Source organism: Equus caballus, chromosome 4, assembly GCF_041296265.1.
Source record: "Equus caballus isolate H_3958 breed thoroughbred chromosome 4, TB-T2T, whole genome shotgun sequence".
Classification (NCBI taxonomy): Eukaryota; Metazoa; Chordata; class Mammalia; order Perissodactyla; family Equidae; genus Equus; species Equus caballus.
In genome coordinates this window covers 98,386,655-98,405,246 of record NC_091687.1, presented here as the reverse complement: position 1 = coordinate 98,405,246, position 18,592 = coordinate 98,386,655, and the positions used below count along the sequence as shown (strand labels likewise).

At 46.0% G+C, this 18,592-nt stretch overlaps 2 protein-coding genes across 2 annotated transcripts in view; both read right to left on the bottom strand.

Moving 5' to 3' along the window:
• Positions 1 to 18,592, bottom strand: part of TMEM178B (transmembrane protein 178B) — a 332,705-nt gene that overhangs the window by 258,408 nt on the left and 55,705 nt on the right. The window lies entirely within an intron of this gene.
• LOC100064633 (large ribosomal subunit protein eL19) lies at positions 14,226 to 14,882 on the bottom strand. The gene has a single exon (XM_070266016.1). It carries the CDS (start codon positions 14,841 to 14,843, stop codon positions 14,253 to 14,255), a length of 591 nt encoding a protein of 196 aa, XP_070122117.1. The 5' UTR covers positions 14,844 to 14,882; the 3' UTR covers positions 14,226 to 14,252.

Below are 18,592 nucleotides of genomic sequence, written 5' to 3'. Positions count from 1 at the left end.
CTCACTCTCCTGGGGCCCAAAATGACACTTTGAGAGCACACTGTCCTGCCCCAGGGAGACTCTGGAATGTGAAGGATGCTCACATCACTGTCCCACCTACTATAGGTCTAGTGGTCCAGACCTTGGGAACAGTGATTATGGCACACGATGCTGGCTGTCTCTGAATATCCAGTCTCCATTTCCTTCCTTAGTAACAGCATCCTAATTTTTAGCTAGGCATGTTGCTTCCTGGGAAAAAGACTACATTTCCTAGTCTCACTCATCACTAGGTATGGCCATATGACATGTCAACAGTTAACAATGATGGCACCTCACCATGTGCCAAGCACAATTCTAGGCACCTTTCTGGGTAGAAACTCACTTAAACCTCACAATGACCCTACGAGCAGGCACGTTATTTATTATCTGCTTTTTACCAAGGAAACTGAGACATAGAGAAGTAATTCGCCTAATTCATGTGGTTAATGAGGGCCAGAGCTAGGATTAGAACTCAAGCAGCCAGACGCCAGTCAAAGCTCTTCACCACTAATTACACTACACTAAAATCCAGGCAATAGAAGCAAAGGCTTTGTGTAGGACTTCCAGGAATATGCCTTAAAAGGAGGGAGCTCCAGGAGGTGGAGCTTAGGCCTCTTTACTTGGGTATGAGCTGAACTTAGAGACTTACCTCTAACCAAGAGAGCCTGGGCTGGCCTGGTGGTGCAGCGGTTAAGTGCACACGTTCCACTTTGGCAGCCTAGGGTTCGCCAGTTCAGATCCCGGGTGCAGACATGGCACTGCTTGGCACGCCATGCTGTGGTAGGCGTCCCACATAGAAAGTAGAGGAAGATGGGCACAGATGTTAGCTCAGCGCCAGTCTTCCTCAGCAAAAAGAGGAGGATTGGCAGTGGATGTTACCTCAGGGCTAATCTTCCTCAAAAAAAAAAAAAAAAAAGAGTCTGGAAATGGAAACAGAGTAACGACAGGGGAGAAATCTGGCAGACACTGCCTTAACCAAGTGGTCAAAGTTAACATCACCAGTAATATGTTGCTATCACATACCCCAATATAATGCATTGAAAAGGGGACTTCACCTCTGTGAAATTCTTTCCAAAAAACCCGTAACTGCAGTCTAATCATGAGAGAACCCAAATTGAGGAAATTTCTACAAAATACATGACCAGTATTCTTAGAAAGTGTCAAGGTCATGAAAAACAAGGAAAGAGAGAAACTGTCACAGATTGAAGACTAAGGAGACATGACAACTAAACGCAATGTGGTATCGAGGATGGGATCCTGGAATCAAAAAGGGACATTAGTATGAAAACTGGTAAAATCCAAAAAAAGACTGTAGTTAGGATTGTAGTATTATATACCATGTTAATTTCTCGATTTTTATCCACATACCATAGTTGTGTTGATGTTAACATTAGGAAAAGTTGAATGAAGGATATATGGGTACTCTGTATTATCTTTGTAATTTTTCTGTAAATCTAAAATTATTTCAAAATAAAAAGGTTTTCAAAAAAGAGGAAGCAAGGGCTTTTTTCCCTCTCCTCCATTTCTTCCTATTGCTGGCCTGTTAAATGATGATGATTGCCAGAGCACCAGCAGCCATTCTGATCCATGAGGCAACCTTGAGAGATAGGCAACTTTAAGGATAGACATCATATCCTGAGGATGGCTGAGCAGAAAGACAGAAGCCTGGAACCCTGATGATATGCAACGCTGTTTTATCAGCCCTGAACTCCCAACTCCAAACCTCTTTTTTTTAATGAGAAAGAGAAATAGCCTCTATTTTATATAAGCCACTTATTTGGGGATTTTCTGTGAAGTACAGCTGAACCTAATTCTTCTTAATAACAGCACTACAGTGAAAACCTATGTAATTTCCATCACCGAGATAAAAATTAGAATCTTAGCCTTGGAACTGGCCTTAGATTGCATCTAGTCTAACCTGTCATTTTTCACGTGAGTAAAAGACCCAAAGAGGCCCAGGTCCCATCACCAACAGCAAAGTGAACATGGGAACCCAAGTCCTGTCCCAGCCCCCTTCCCTCCACTGTGCCTCACGTCTTGGTGAGGATTCCAGACCCAGCGCTGCAGTATTAACAGAGTCATAAACTTCAAAGTCAGAGAGCGATGCTGCAGTGCAGGTTCATTCCGATCATCTCGTCAACTTGCCTACTTCACTCTAATAACATTCTTAAATTTTTCGTTTCTGAATCAATTGCTGAACACAGCAACACCTCGGCAAATCATATTATAATTCTGGGAATCTCACATTTTAAGTTTTGTGAACAAGAAGCTCTAATATTAAAAATAATGCTATTGTTACATTTACTTGGTTTTTTTGTTTCGTTTTGTTTTGTTTTTTGAGGAAGAGTAGCCCTGAGCTAACTGCTGCCCATCCTCCTCTTCTTGCTGAGGAAGACTGGACCTGAGCTAATATCCGTGCCCATCTTCCTCTACTTTCTATGTGGGACGCCTACATGGCTTGCCAAGCGGTGCCATGTCTGCATCTGGGATCCGAACCAGCGAACCCCAGGCCGCCGAGAAGCGGAACGTACGCACTTAACCGCTGTGCCACCAGGCTGGCCCCTACTTGGTTTTTGTTAAAAGGAGAATGTAGGAAGGAAAATGTGGACTAGTATACCTATCAAACAGTATTATATTCAGAAAAAATAATAATAATAAAGTTTCTATAGTTATGATCACTGATTACTAAACTAAAAACCCTGAGAAAATCACTTCCCCAATCTGGGTTACAAATTTCTTAGTCTGTCAAATTAGAGGTTTCTCTGGGATTTGATTTCCTCTGAGTTTCCTTCTAATCCTAATAATCCATAATTGCAAAATGCTAAACCACCAACCAGTTTTCACCATCTGTATATAAATGACCATTTCAAACACATAGGCCTTTGCTTTCTTCATCAAATCTGCTCACAGTATGCTGTTTACTAAACAGAATACTAATCGGTGGTGGATCACAGGAATCATCCCAATTCTGCACCCGTCCCTGGGTCTTCGCCTTCTTCCGGGTGACTGTGCAGTTCTTCTCACCAATGAAGCAGTCTGTTTCCCCACCCCCTGGATCTGGGCTTAGCCGCGTGACCTGTTTTGGCGTGTATTACATGACGGGAGTGCCAACTCCAAGCCTAGCGCTTGAGAAGGCTTACAGGTTTCCGCGTGCACTTCCACCATTGCTGTGAGAAGGACACGCAGAGACTTGCTTGCTGGTCCTGGGGCGAGGAGGAGAATGAGAAGCGCATGAAGAACAGCCCCAGCTAAGGCACCCCAGACAACTTCCAGGCACACGAGTGAGCCCAGCTGACCAGCAGAACCATACAGCAGAGACCAGGACAATCGTACCCTGAAGGGTTGTAAGCCACAGAGGTTATGTGGTTGGTTGTTATGCAGCAAAAGCTAGCTGACATACCATCTTCAAACCTCACCTTTGGAGGGAATCTATTTTTGGTAAGGAATGGCTATGTGTATTCGCCATAAAATGCTCTGCAGGAAATGGACTCGATTTGCTTGTGAAGTGATGGATTCACAGGTCCGCTTGGCACCACTCTCACCATCAGTCCTTGGCCCACAGATGGATGAGGCCGTCTGCCTTCCCGGCATGCACCCTCTCTGAGGTTTATTCTCCACTCCCATAAAAGCACATGCAAAAGCTGCATTATCTACACCATACCACCTTTAAAATCATGACTTAAAAACCATTTATACTAGTCCCCATCCTTTTCAGCACCAAATGAATTCAACCAAACATTGCCCATTTTGATTAATGAAATGAAATGCTAGTATTGGTACCGAGGGAACGATATGATTCTTTTCTAACTATGCTTTGGTAAGAAACAAAATTAGATGTCAACATCCTATAATGGGTTCAATATTCCTTCTGTCCCCTTAGGCAGTAGTGCTAAAAGGCAAATGTATTTAGTTGGGCCCATTTCGCTTGTTTTTAAATCATTCCACAAACAGTTACTAAGCATCAACCTGCTCTATGCAAACACTGTTCAGGCGTCAGTCCTGGGCTGTGGGCAGCAGCCGGAACCAGAAAAGCCCAGGGTGTATCACATGCCAGCAAGAGAGCAGACAAGGTGCCAAGAGGCCCTGCAGGGGTCAAAGGAGGACAGTTGGCCAGAGAGCCTGGAGACAGCAGAGGGATGTTAAACATGAGTGGAACAAGGTGAGAGGCAAGCGGCTAGAGAGAAAGAAGCAGGGCAACAACCAGCAGAAGCTGCAGGGGACCCAGCCTCCTGCATCAGACTCCAAATCTGAGACGGCTTCCTGCTCCTCTTCTGGACTTCTCTGTGGTTCCTGTGGGGAAAAAGGGAATCCTAGGGGAGGTGGCCAAGCCCTGCAGGTGGGAAAAGTGGTTATTGGCACCTGACTGTGGGGCATCTGGAAAATTAGCTCCTGGCAAGGGAATTCTGGCTGCTAAGCACTGGGAGGGATCCTCTCTTTCTGCCTACAAAGGCACGTGTTCACAAATACTCACACACACTCCCCTCTCTCACACACGCACACACGGCCTCTCTCACACACACACACAGTCTCGCATGCACTCACTCTTGCACGCACACACTCTCACTCTCAGACACACTCACATACTACACACTCTCACACACTAGACACACATTCTCTCTCATGCACACACACACACACACACACACACAGTTGTCAAATCCTGTTTGACCCACCTAAGAAATGTCTCCCTCACCCCCTCCCCATCGCCCACGTTCAGGCCCCCTCCGCCTCCCACCTATTCCACTGGAAGAGCCTCTGGGTCAAACTGGGGCCCCTGCTGCCAGCCTCTCAACTCACTCAAACAAGCTGCCCGTGGTCACGGAGTAATCGTCATCAAACTCAGCTTTGATCTCCTCACTCTCCAGCTTAGAAGCCATGGATTCTCTCAGGACTACAAAATAGTGGCCACACTCAGGGCTCTTTGCTTTCTGGCCCCAACCACCTGGCCCTGCCAAGTCACCCAGGCACCACTGTTGCTGCCCTGCCGTCGTCCGCATCTCTGGCTTTGCTCCTGATCCAGGCCTGTTCCCCACCTGTCCGAATTCCTCCACTGCTCCAGACCTGCCCCAAGAGAAGCTTTTTGTGGAGCCTTTCTGGAAGCCTGTGGCTAAAAGTAACATCCCCCTCTCTCACACCACTCACCGCCTCCTGCCATTCATCATGGCCTTGGCTACTCACATCTTCCCAATCTTGTCAGACTAGAAGCTTTCTGAGACACATCCTGTGTCTCATTCATCTTTATAACTCTCTTTTCCTTCCACAATGTCTTAAGCGTAAAAGAAATCCAATAAAAATGTGTTGAGTTCAAGGTTAGCAATTTAATCCCTATGAGGGCCAATTAATTTTGTTAATCCCACATCCAGCCAGTTTCCATCACTGAGTACAAGCAGCCTGGCCCAGAGATCATGGCTGGTTCAGGGTAACTCAGACCCACAAGGAAAACCGCTTAGAGCACATGCCCTTCTAATAGTCAACCAGAAACACGCATCAGAAAACACCAGTCAACCAGTACTTACTGAGCATCTGTCTTGTAGCATACACCCTTCCAGCCACTGGGATAGACAAGTCAAAACAACAGTTAAGGAGGCAGATGGACAAAATTCATCCTAGAGAATGATGAGTACTATAAAGGCCCAAAACAGAGGGGAAGGAAAGTTCACAAAGAGTAACTGAGGGAAGGGAGAGTGAGCCGGGAGAAGGTGAGGGTGGAGCTGAGACCCGCCCATGAAGGCGCCAGCCATGCAAACTCCGCTCTGGGAGAAGACAAGTATAGGCCAACGAAGAGAAGGGAGGCTGGTGCTGGGTTAGCTTGTAAATGGGACCTGGCACTACGAGGCTGAAGACTCAGGTGGAGGCCAGATCAGGAGGAGACCCGCAGGCCACTGGAAGCTTGAATTTTCTTTTAATTGCTAAATTACACATAACATAAAATTTCCGATCTTAACTATTTTTAAGTGCACAGTTCAGTAATGTTAAGTTCATTTACACTGTTATGTTATGCAACCATCACCACCAGCCCATCTCCAGAACTTTTTTCGTTTTGCAAATCTGAAATTCTATACCCATTAAACAACAATTCCCTCATTGCTTCCTTCTCCCATCCACTGGCAACCACCATTTTTCTACTTTCTGTCTCTATGAAGCTGACTACTCCACAGATCTCACATAAGTGGAATCATACAGTATTTGTCTTTTTGCGACTGGCTTACTTCACTTAAGATAATGTCCTCAAGGTTCATCCATGTTATAGTGTGTGACAAGATTTCCTCCCTTTTTAAGGCTGAATAATATTTCACTGTATGTATACGCCACATTTTCTTTATCCCTTCATGTGTCAATGGCCACAAATTGCTTCCACCTTTTGGCTATCGCGAATAATGCTGCTATGAACATGAGTGTGCAAATATCTTGAGACCTTGCTTTCAATTCTTTTGGGTTGTTAAATTAATTAAAGAAAAAGGCCATTAGTCTGAGGTGGCTTTAATGTCTTAGTATCCTATATGAGTAAACCAAAACCTAAGCCCACAATGCCTCAAGGTTAAGAAATTGAAACCTAAGGACAACCCATCACAGACAGCCAACAGCCTTTCCCAAATAATGCAACTGCTTAAGCTATGCCAATCAGATAATGTCCTTGCTTCACTTCCACCTCTGCTCTATAAAAGTCTCTCCCTGCTCCCATCGCTAGACCATTCCTAACCACTTACAGTTCTGTGCTGCCCAGCTGGCTTCAATTTTTGCTGAAATAAACTCTTAAAATTTTTAATATGCCTCAGTTTATCTTTGAACAGTTCACAGACCCACAAGTGGAACTGCTGAATTATACGGTAATTCTACGTTTCATTTTCTGAGGAACTGTTTTCCACAGCACGGAGTTTGGATTTCATTTTAAGGGAAACTGGAGGTCACAAGGTTTTTGAGAGGAAGAGAGACATGATTTTACTCAGACTGTGAAATCATCACCCCGTGGTGTGGTGTGGCTGTGGGGGAAGGTGGGCTGCAGGGGGGGCCAGAGCAGCAGCATGGAGATGGCCACAGGGAGAAGGTCACAAGGGGGGGCCTGGAGAGAGCTGAGAGGGAGGCAGAGGACACGTGATGGTCAGGTGAGGGGCAGAACGTGGAGGAAAGGGAGGACAGACCACAGGTGGGGCAGCAGGTGCCGAAGAGCCCTCTTGGGTTTGGGATCTGAGCCCCTGGGCACATGGTGATGGTCATTTCCTGAGAAGGACAAGAGCAAGGGACATAAATATCTTTAAGTAGTTCACAAAAGGTACAAAAACACCTCCAAAACTCTTCCCTCCATTCTCCTGTCTCCCATCTCACAACTTTTTAAAAAAAAAAAAAAATCATAAATCTCCATTTAACCCTCATCGTCTCAGGCCTCCCTGCCTAACTCCTCAAGAACAGAAAATGACTAATCAAGAGGTCACTGACAGGATGGAGTTCTATGAAGCAGGAAAGAAACGGTCACCCTCAGAAGGCACGAGCAAGACCCCTGCTCCACACCCAGACACCGGTGGACTCTGTAGGCTTCTTCCTTTGGCACGCAGGCCAGCAGGGGACCAGATTGCCTCTCCAAACAGCAGCCAGACAGCTGGCCAATCAGGAGTCCAGTGGCTTATCAGCAGGTCCCAGCACTCAGAAGGATCTCCTGAGACCACGGCATCCAGGGCCAGGCTCCAGGCAGAGAGTGGCCCGTTCCACAGATCTGGCCTCTTATCTCAGGGCCCCCAGGAGTCCTGTTCTTCCTGCTGGTCTCATTGTCCCAGTCATATCTCACAGATAAAGGTGACGGCTTTTGGGAGCCTGGTATTACTTTTTTCATCGTTCAAGAAATATTTCCTAAGCACCTACCATGTTCTTTGCAACGCGCTGGTACAAGGGCTACAGAGATGGATCAGTCATGGATTTCGCCCCTGCAGAACTTTCAGCAGAGACATCAATTGGCAATATGAGGCCACACAAGGTGAAATACCAAATGGTAAAGAGAGAGAGTCTGTTGTGAGCTGATGTCTGTTAGCAAAAGAAAGTGGGACTCATGCTGGCCTTAAAGGAAAAACACCATTTTTGCAGAGAAAAGAAGAGGCAAGGCACCAGGCAGGGCAAAGTGCCCCTTCAAGGGCACAGAGGTAGAGCCAGTAGGAGGGAAGCTGGAGGCAGGATGGAAGGGGCACATAGGAGGCCGGTTTAATAACCCAGCCATGAGGAGCTACGGGTTCAAAGACGGACAACAAGGAGACACAAACACCTTCTTGATACCCACTATGTGCCAAGCATCATGGGTACCGCTTCACAGCTGTCACCTCGACTCACTCCTCACAGTCACCCTGTGAGGAGTAAGATTGAGGTTACCATCCCATTTCACGGATGTGGAACTGAGGCTCAGTAAAACCCAAAGTATTGTCTAATAAGGCCGCCAGCTCTAGGACCTGGCCTCCAGCTCTGAGAGAGATAAGCAAGCAGTGCTTACTATATGTGCCCATGAACCCCCGCTCTCTGTGTCATCACTGGTGGTGGCGTTGTCTGGGTGTTTTGTGTTTTGTTTGTATGTGTTGTGTAGGGGCAGGGAAGAGAAGATCTGTCTTTCTTTGCTTTGTTTCTTGTCTTGAAACTGTTCTATAAAATGCAGACCTGGGACCGCAGCATGAGAAACCCTCTCTGGTAGACTCATACCGTTCCCAGTCTTCGCCCCTTCCTATTCCCATGGTCACCACGTGACTTTGCAGTTTGTCCCATGAGAAGTGGAGCATACGTTCATGCCCCAGCGATGTCCAGCTTGGCCGTGGGACTTGCCTTGGCCAGGGGAATACGGGCAGAAGCGGCCGTGAGCCTCAACTCAGTCTAGGCCCTCAGAAGCATTGCATGTTTCCACCGTCTCCATTGCTAAGAAAAGAACCTGCCCGTGGTCATCTGCTAGTCCCGGAAAACTGAGAGCCAGGTGGAACAGACCTGAACCCCAACTGCAGCTGGGAGCCAAGGCCAGACCAGATCAGCAACATTCTGAAATGCCTCCTGGTTACAAATCACTGATCTGTCCCAAATCCCTCATTTTTCAATAAATGCATCTGAGACCCAGACTGGAGAACAGATCTGCTGGAGTCTTAACAACCAGTTAGAAATGGGGTTTCCTGGTTGCTAATCCACTGCTCTTTCACTATACCACTCTCTCACGGGGATTCCCTGCAGGCTACGAGAAAATCTGAGATGCCAACCAAGTAAGTAATTAAGCGGAATAGATGCAGTCAAAAAGCATGAAGGCAAGATTTAACCTGGATAATCCCTCCATAATTCAGAGTTGATCTGTTTAAAAGAGTTCCTGCTGATTTCCCAGGAGGACGTTTCTTCTTGAGCTGGAGCCACAGGGAGCATCATAGCTGAATCTATTAACCCCATCATCTTTCAAGGTGTTGCAGTCTTCTTAGAACCGCTCCTCTCACTGTATGGGAAAATAAATTTCAGACGGAAGGAAAAGGTCCATAGAAGTGGGAAACTGGTCCCTCTTGCTTATGGATCCCCAGTGCCTAGAAAGGGCCAGGTATAGCATAGGCACCAATAAATAGTTGTCAAATGAATGACTTAAAAATGAGTACAAGAATCAATGTTTTCCAGTGCAGCTCTGTATCAACCAGCACAGAACCAAAAGTAGATTTGACTACCTAGAAATTTAAAATTTCTTTTAAAATCACTGTAAACAAAATATAAAAGTACATGACAAATGGCAAAAAATATCTACAACATATGACAAAAGGTTCATTTCATACCTTGATATATAAAGAGCTCATCCAAATCAGTAATAAAAATATAAATATTCTAATAAAAATAAAAGCAATTCACAGTGGAACTGCCAGTGGCTGATATACATACCAATAGTGTCCAAGGTCATTAGCAATCAGAGAAAGATGTCATTTTTCACCTGAGGAATTTTACAAAGTTTAAAAATAATGAAATATCCAGTGTTGGTAGTTGTGAAGAAGTAGGTGTTCCACACTCTGCTGGTGGGAAAGGAAATTATTACAAACCTTCCAGAAAGTGGCTTTTTTGCAATAATACCAAAAGCCTTTAAAATGTACATGCCTTTTGATGCAGAAATGCCACTTGTAAGAATTTATCCTCAGGCAGTCTTCTGAGATATATGCAAAGATGCATAAACAAAGTTGCAAGCCACAGCATTATTTATAAGAACAAGATTTATAAACCACTGAAAGTTCCACTAATAGGGAGATATCTTTTAAACTAAATTATAGATTCCTATATAATATTTTGCAGCCACTAAAAATCAAGGCGTTGAAACATAGCTAATATTGGAAAATGTTCAAAATATAACGCAGAGTGAAAAAAAAGCAGTCTATAAGTCTATGGGTGCAGTATCTCCATTTTTTAAAACAATATACTTATGTGCGTGGAAAAAAAAATGTTAACACTGGTTATCTGTGGATGGTGAGACCACAGACGATTTGCTTTTCTCTTATGTTTTGCAAATTTTCTCCCCTAGCATGCTTTTTCTTGGCCAGCTGGAGGCAGCACAGCTAAGCGCTCCAGCCTTGGTTTAATTCTGGGATTCACGACTTACCAGCCTTAGGACAAGTTGTCTGCATTCTCCGCACCTCCGTTTCACCATCTGTACAAAAGGGGTTCTGGTAGTGTCTGCCTCACGGTGTTGTGAGAGGCAAATAAAATAATCTCTGTGAAGTGCTTAGCACAATTCCTGGCGCACAGAAAATGTCTGGCAAGTGTCAGCTACCATTATTAGAGAAAATGAACAGGAACTATTACTTTAAAGAGAAAAGAACATTTTAAGGTTTGGCTTTGGACTCCACTGGGGTCTAACAGAACCTGCCTAGCTGCAGGTACTGTCCAAGGAGAGACAGCCCCTCTGGTTGGAGGTCCTCCACTGAGCCACTGGACTGGTGGGTCCCCGTTTCCTCACTTTGCCCTCAGTGATGTTCTAGCTCCTACGGCCACAGTGCTTGCAGCCACCACGGAGCAAGACCACCTCAGGCCTTTTTTTTTTTTTTTAAATTCCAATCTTTCTAAGGACCCCAGTCAGGACAGAGCCTGGTCCAGAGGGGTAGGAGCGCAAAATGGTCACCCTCTGCCCTCAAGTCACAGGACTCGCAGGACCTAGAGTCTAAGGGAATGCCAAGAAGCAAAAAGAGGCAATTGTCTTTGGGGCAACCTCCACTTTGTGAAGTCTGCAAGCCAAGCTGGCATGACTTGTCAGAATCCTGAGGCCCGCTCTTCCAGAGACGGTGCCCTGAGCCACCAAGAAGGGCCTCCCTGCAGAGAGCAGCCCACAGCAGGGTGGAGGCCCCAGGACTGAGAGTCATCCCTGACCTCCTAGGATGTGGCCCTGTCTGCCTGTATCCCATCCTAAGATGCTGAGTTTGCCTCCCTGCATGGAAACTTTTCTCTGCTTGTGCCCTCTTATCAGCCTGGCTCTCAGGACGGTAGCTGTCACGGGCTCCTTCCAACTCCACACAATGCCCTTCCTTTCAGCACAGGATGACTCCCTGGACATGAACCCCTTCTCCTTAAGAGTCAAGTGACATACAAGCCATCTTTACATCTTAGTTCACACCCTCACTGTAGCATACTGTCCAATGGCTGTGACACCATGTCCTAGCTCTGCTGATGGAACTTGGCTGCCATGCCCAAACTATGGAGCCTGCAGGATGCAGCCAGCACAGCCAGGAGGGACCTGAGAGGCAAGAGGCACTGATTCTGAAAGTGGTCCTCCTCCTTGCTGCTAACCCACCACACATGGCTGTGCCATGAATCCAGCACAAGGAGACAATGTCCTGGAGAGGGTAACCCTCCCCATTAAAGTCTATTTGGGGAGAGAGGTGGTGTCTTTCAAGATTTCACAAATTAAAATTGCGATAGTGTGGGTTCATTCAGCCTTTCCCTCCCTACTGGGATCCTGACTCTCCTTGTGCAGAGAGAAAAGTGGGGGCTATATCCCAACAGTGACTTTCACCAGCATCAATCCTCCCAATGCGAAATGCCAGCCCAGAGAGGAACTCCGTCTGACCACAGGATACCCTAAGCCCCACCTACAATCCTGCCCTACAACCTGCTTTCGAGTCAGGTGAGGGATTCATGGGAAATTAAGACACCCTGGTGGAAAGAGTATAAACTTAAGAGTCAGACACAATTTGGTAGTACATCCACCCCCTCCAGCCATGTAATCCTGGCCACGCTTCTCATCCTTTACAAGGTCCAGTTTCTTCATCTATAGAATGGAGAAGAAAATCCCCACTATGTAGGGTTGTGGTGAGGTCTAAATAAGATAATAAATATAAAGTGCACAGGACCCAGTGAGAGGCCAATCAATGACGGCCATCATGATAGTTAACCACATTTCATATCTCCATGGCCATTCCTAGCACACAGTGATGCTCCACCCTCAGAGATAAACGCCATGAAGTCAGTGACAGTATTTTGAGTGTTCATCCCATTCACCTCTGTACCCCTCACTTACCACCCTCCCAGGAATACTGTAGAGAACAGACCCTTAAATACTTGTTGAAGGAATTATTTAATGAATGCCATTTGGTATCTGAAATGCACCTTCTGTATTTTATCATTTCATGAGTGATGTATTATTCCATGACCTTTTGGATTTCCATTTAATCATGTGTCTAGATTAAATCCTGATTTATTTCCATGACCCTGAATAGCATACAGCTCTTCCTCTCCATAGTAACCTACCTAGGTGGGTACGAGCTCCATGTCAAGTGTATCCCTTTGTGTAACCAACCAGTCCAAAACTTTGTGGCTTAAAATAACAACAATGCACTATTTCCCCCAGTTCTGTGGGCTGACTAGGTGGTTCTACTGCTGGTCTCACTTGGACTCACTCACTCGGTTGCAGTCAAACAACTCTCTCATCATCAATAGTAGAGCCCAGGCTTCCTTACATGGCAACAGCAGTGGTCCAAGAGGGCAAAGTCAGAAATTACAAGACCTCTGGAGGCCAGGCTCAGGAATTTGCTCAACATCACTTCCGCCACATTCATCAGTCAAAGCAAATCCCAAGACCGAGACAATTATTTTTAGGGGGGAGGAGTTTGGAGGGAATAATAGACTCTACCTCTTGATGGAAGGAGCTTCAAAATATTTTGGCTAGGTTTTCAAACCAAACTGGGTAAAAAAGTACACTTTTAACATAACCTCTGTAGATTTGGGGGAATAGCACACATCTCCACAGGAACCCATAAAAAGTCAAGAATGTTTGACGTTGGAAAAGACTTCTTCTCCACATTAGGAATTTTCAAGGCCATTCAGGGTTGCCTGAAACTTCCTCTCCCTGGTTGACTTCATTTACTCTCATTATTTCAATGCCATCTATATGCTAATGACCTTCAAATCTATACCTCCAGCTCAGCTTCTGATTCACATACTCAAGTTTTGATTGTGCTCCCCAAACTTGCTCCAGTCATAATCTTTCCAATCTCAGGAAAGAGAATCATCAGCCTCCTAGTTGCTCAGGCCACAAATCTAGTTTGCCCTCAGTTGCTCCCTTTCCCTCAGATTCAACGTTTAGTCCATCAGCAATCCTGTCAGATGTCCCTCCAAACCACCTCTCCCCATCTCTACTACGTGTCAGTTTCCTAAGGCTGCCATAGCACACTACCACAAAGTGGGTGACTTCAAACAACAAAATTTGTCATCTCATTAGTTCCAGAGGCTGGAAGTCTGAAATCAGTGTGTCGGCAGGGCCATGCTTCCTCTGAACCCTGTAGAAGAGAATCCTTCCTTGCCTCCTCCTAGCTCCTGGTGGCGGCCCTGGTATTCCTTGGCTTGCAGCTACGTCACTCCAATCCCTGCCTTCACTGTCACATGGCATTCTCCCTGTGTCTCTGTCTCAAATTCCCCCTTCTTATAAGGACATCAGTGATATTGGGTTAGGGCCCTCCCTAATCGTGGTCTCATTTTAACCTGATTATATCCACAAAGACCCAATTTCCAACTAAGCTCATATTCACAGGTACCAGGGGTTAGGACTGAAACGTGTCTTTTGGGGGACATAATTCAACCCATGACAACTACCATAATCCCAGTCTAAGCCATCAGCACCTCCCACTGCAATTGCAATTGCCTCTTACTAGTCTCCCTGTCTCACTCTTTTTTTTTTTTTTTTTTTTTTTTAGGCAGACACAGGCTTGTTTTATTGAATGGTTGATCTACCGAACTGTCGAGGCCACTATGTACAGACAAGAAAGGGGGAGGCTTTATTTCTTGGTCTCTTCCTCCTTGGAGAGAGTCTTGATGATTTCCTCTTTCTTGGCCTGGAGCCGCTCTTCGCGGCGCTTGCGTGCTTCCTTGGTCTTAGACCTGCGGGCCTCAGCCTGGTCCGCCAGAAGCTTCTTGCGAGCCTTGTCTGCCTTCAGCTTGTGGATGTGTTCCATGAGAATCCGCTTGTTTTTGAACACATTACCCTTCACTTTCAGGTACAGGCTGTGATACATGTGGCGGTCAATCTTCTTAGATTCACGGTATCTTCTAAGCAGCCGGCGCAGGATTCTCATCCTCCTCATCCAGGTTACCTTCTCTGGCATTCGAGCATTGGCAGTACCCTTTCGCTTACCGATGCCCATATGCCTGCCCTTCCGGCGGGCCAAGGTGTTTTTCCGGCATCGAGCCCGGGAATGGACAGTCACAGGCTTCCGGATGATCAGGCCATCTTTGATCAGCTTCCGGATCTGCTGACGGGAGTTGGCATTGGCGATTTCATTGGTCTCATTGGGGTCCAGCCAGACCTTCTTTTTGCCACAGCGGAGGACACTGGAGGCAAGTCTCTTCTGAAGCCTGAGCATACTCATGGCTGCGGCCGCAGCAGCAAAAGGGTCCCTGTCTCACTCCTGACCCCCTACAACAAAATCTTGGATCAAAATCTAAATTCCTTACCTGGCATTCAAAGCGCAAAGCCATGACCTGCACAGTCTTTCCAACCTCATCCTCCAGTGCCTCCTCCCCACCCTCACGCCACAGCCACACTGAGCGCCTGTCTCTAGAAGTGAGGACCCACCAGTGAGGGTTTTTTCACTGGCTGCTTCCAGTGCCTGGAATGCCACCTCCAGCATTCAATGACATGTTCTTCTTGTCATTCAGATACACGTTTAGATGTCACCTCTTCAGAGGTCTTCCCATTCTCTTTCACGTTTCCTAATTTGACTCCTTACATAGCTTCTATAACTATGTGATTTGTTTACTTTTTGTTGACTTATTGCCTGTCGTCTGCCACTGGGATGTAAGCAGGGACTGCGCCTCCATCACTGCTGCATTCTCCAGACTTAGGATAGTGCCTGGTACAAAGTAAATGCTTGATAAATACTTGTTGAAAGCATGAAGTGCTTCTTGATTGTCAAGTCCAATGGACATTTTCTTTCCTTTTTTTTTTTTTTGGAGGAAGATTAGCCCTGAGCTAACTGCTGCCAATCCTCCTCCTCTTGCTGAGGGAGACTAGCCCTGAGATAACATCCGTGCCCATCTTCCTCTACTTTATATGTGGGACGCCTGCTATAGCACGGCTTGCCAAACTGTGCCATGTCTGCACCGGGGATCCGAACCGGCGACCCCCGGGCCACCGAAGCAGAACGTGCACACCTAACTGCTAGGCCACCAGGCCGGCCCCTTTTTTTTTTTTTTTTTCCTCTTCTTCTCCCCAAAGCCCCCCAGTACATATAGTCTATTTGTAGATCCTTCTGGCTCTGCTATGTGGGATGCTGCTTCAGCATGGCTTGATGAGTGGTACTAGTTCCGTGCTCAGGATCCAAACCAGTGAAACCTTGGGCCACCAAAGCAGAGCATGTGAACTTAACCACTCAGCCATGGGGCTGGCCCCCAGTGGACACTTTTTTGTCTTTATCCTACAGAACCTAGTGCATTTGACGGAAGCAATCATTCCCTCTCTTGAATTCCTCTACCATCTCCTCTCACCTCTAATGATCTCAAGGCCAAGGTCTCCTAGTTCTCCCTACTACAACTTCTCTGCCTCCTTTGCACAGTCCTCTTCCTCCGTCTGCACTTTGAATGTCAGCAAACCATGGAGTTCTGTCTTAGGGCCTTATCAACAGAATAATGGCCCTCCCAAAGATGTCCACATCCCAGTGCCTGGAACTCATGAATATGTCACCTTCCATGGCAAAAGGGACTTTGTAGATGTGATTAAGTTAAGGATCTGCAAAGGGGAGCTTATCCTAAATTATCCAGATGGGCCCCATGTAATTATCGGGATCCTTACGAAAGGGAGGCAGGGGGGTCAAAGTCAGAGAAGATATGACGACGAAAGCAGAGGTAAGAGTGACGTGGACACAAGCCAATAAATGCGGCAGCCTCTAGAGGGTGGAAAGGGCAAGGAACAGACTCTCTCCTAGAGTCTCCAGAAGGAATGCAGCTCTGCAGACACCTTGATTTTAGTCTCATAAGACCCATTTCAGACTTCTGACTTCCAATACTATAAGATAATAAATTCGTGTTGTTTTAATCCACTAAGTTTGTAGTAATTTGGTACAGCAACAATAGGAAGCTAATACTGTTCTCATCTCTTCCATTCTGTGTGTTCTCTTGGGCAGCTTCATCTTCACCCATGACTTCAACGACCATCTATAAGCAGAGGTTTCTCCTCTAAAATTCAGACTTACATATCCAGCAGCTTAACACCTGGAAGTGGAGGTCCTATGGATACCCCAAACTCAGTGTGTCCTCAGCTCAATCCCTCTCCCACTCTGCCCCAAACTGTTTCTCCACCTGTATTCTCTCTCAGCTGATGGCAGCATCGTGCACTCATTCTCCCAAGCGGAGAATAAGGCCACCTTAAGGACTCGCTCTCCTTCACCCCAGTGTCCAACTAGTCTCCAAGTCCTGCTAATTTTATCTCATAAACATGTCCCTTCCTCTCCATTGCTTCCATCACAGCCTTGATTTCCACAATAGTCTTCTAACTGGTCTCCTAGCCTCCATACTTGAACCCCTCAAATCCATCCTCCACGTTGCATTATTCTTTTTAAAATGCAAATATCTTACCACATCCCTCCTTTCTAGATTTTTCTGAAAAATGTCAAGTTGCTAAATATGACTTACAAGGCTTCCCTGTCTGCCTCTCACGCCTATCGCTCCAGCCTTACCTCCTCTGTACCACAGTCCATCCTCCCACTCCCTCAGATGCACTCCTGTTAGAAAACTGGGAGGAAGCGGAGGGGGAGGTAAGGAAAAGGGTTGGTTTCACTACCAACTTTCTCCTTCACTCAGTATACCTCCCTAAAACCCTAACCTGACTAGCTCCCATTTCAAAGGCAGTACAAACACCCCTCCATATAAGACACTTGAAAACATATCAGCAATTATACATTCTCATTATTCAAGACATACCCCAAAAATGCAAAATCACACCCCAACATGCAAATTCATGCAAATATTCATTCCCTTATAGATATGCCCACCCACAGAAACACAAACACAGAAGATACAGACAGATGCTCATCCAACTGCATGTGTCTTCCCATAACCACCCTTAAAATCCTCTCATGCAGACACAGCCTGAAGACATAGACATCCAAAGCAGGGGAAGGAGATAACTTTTGTGGCTTAGGAAGCAAGAGAATAAACAGAAAAGAGAGGTGGGAAAAGATGGCAGAAGGTTGAGGGGAAATGGAAGAAAAGAGGAATCACCATGGAAGAGTCAAGTGGGATATATGCATTCACCAACATTCCCTAAGCCCCAACAGTAGGCCAAACGTCATGCTGCCAAGCAATAAGGGTATAAAGATCCATAGTAGCAGTAGTAGTAACAATCATAACAGCAGCTAATACTCCAACAGTGGTCACGATATACCAGGCACTAAGTTTTATAGAGTAACTCATTTAATCCCTATAGCAATCTCATGAGGTAGATAATATCCTCAATTTATAGATAATGTAACAAGGTCCAAGAAAGTTAAGTGACATGTCCAGCATCACATTGCTAAGAAGTGGCAGGACCTGGATTCCCATTCAGGCTGTCAGATTCCACAATCTGTGTTCTTATCCGCCTCCCAACACAAGAGCCTGCCTGTGAGTGGCTCACAGACCACTAGGAGCTCACATGCTGGAGTTGGGCTGCATGTTTCCTTTCCTTGGAGAGGCAGCATGGAATAGAAGGCAGCGACAGGTTCCAATGGGATGGACACTGGCCTTGAAGTCAGGCTGACCTGGACCCTAGCTCTGCTACTCACCACCTGTGGAAACGTTAGCAAGTTACGTTATGAACCTCTCTGAGCATCAGTTTCCTCATCCATAATTAAGATATTAATATCTATTCTGTCCAGTTTTCTTAGAATTTAATGAGATGCTGTATATAAAAGTGCTAAGTACAGTGCTTGGCACACAGTGAGCATTCAGTAAATAAGTCCCTTCCTCTTGCTGTTCCAACCAATAATTACTCTTCAACTCCCTAAACCTAATGCTTTCCAGAAACATTAGAAGACCAATTGCAAATATGGCCTCAGGCATGTACAGGGTTTGGCCAGCAAAGTATCTAAAAAGGCACAGTAACTGGGCAGGTGCTATTGTGGCCACAAGACAGGCAGCTTAG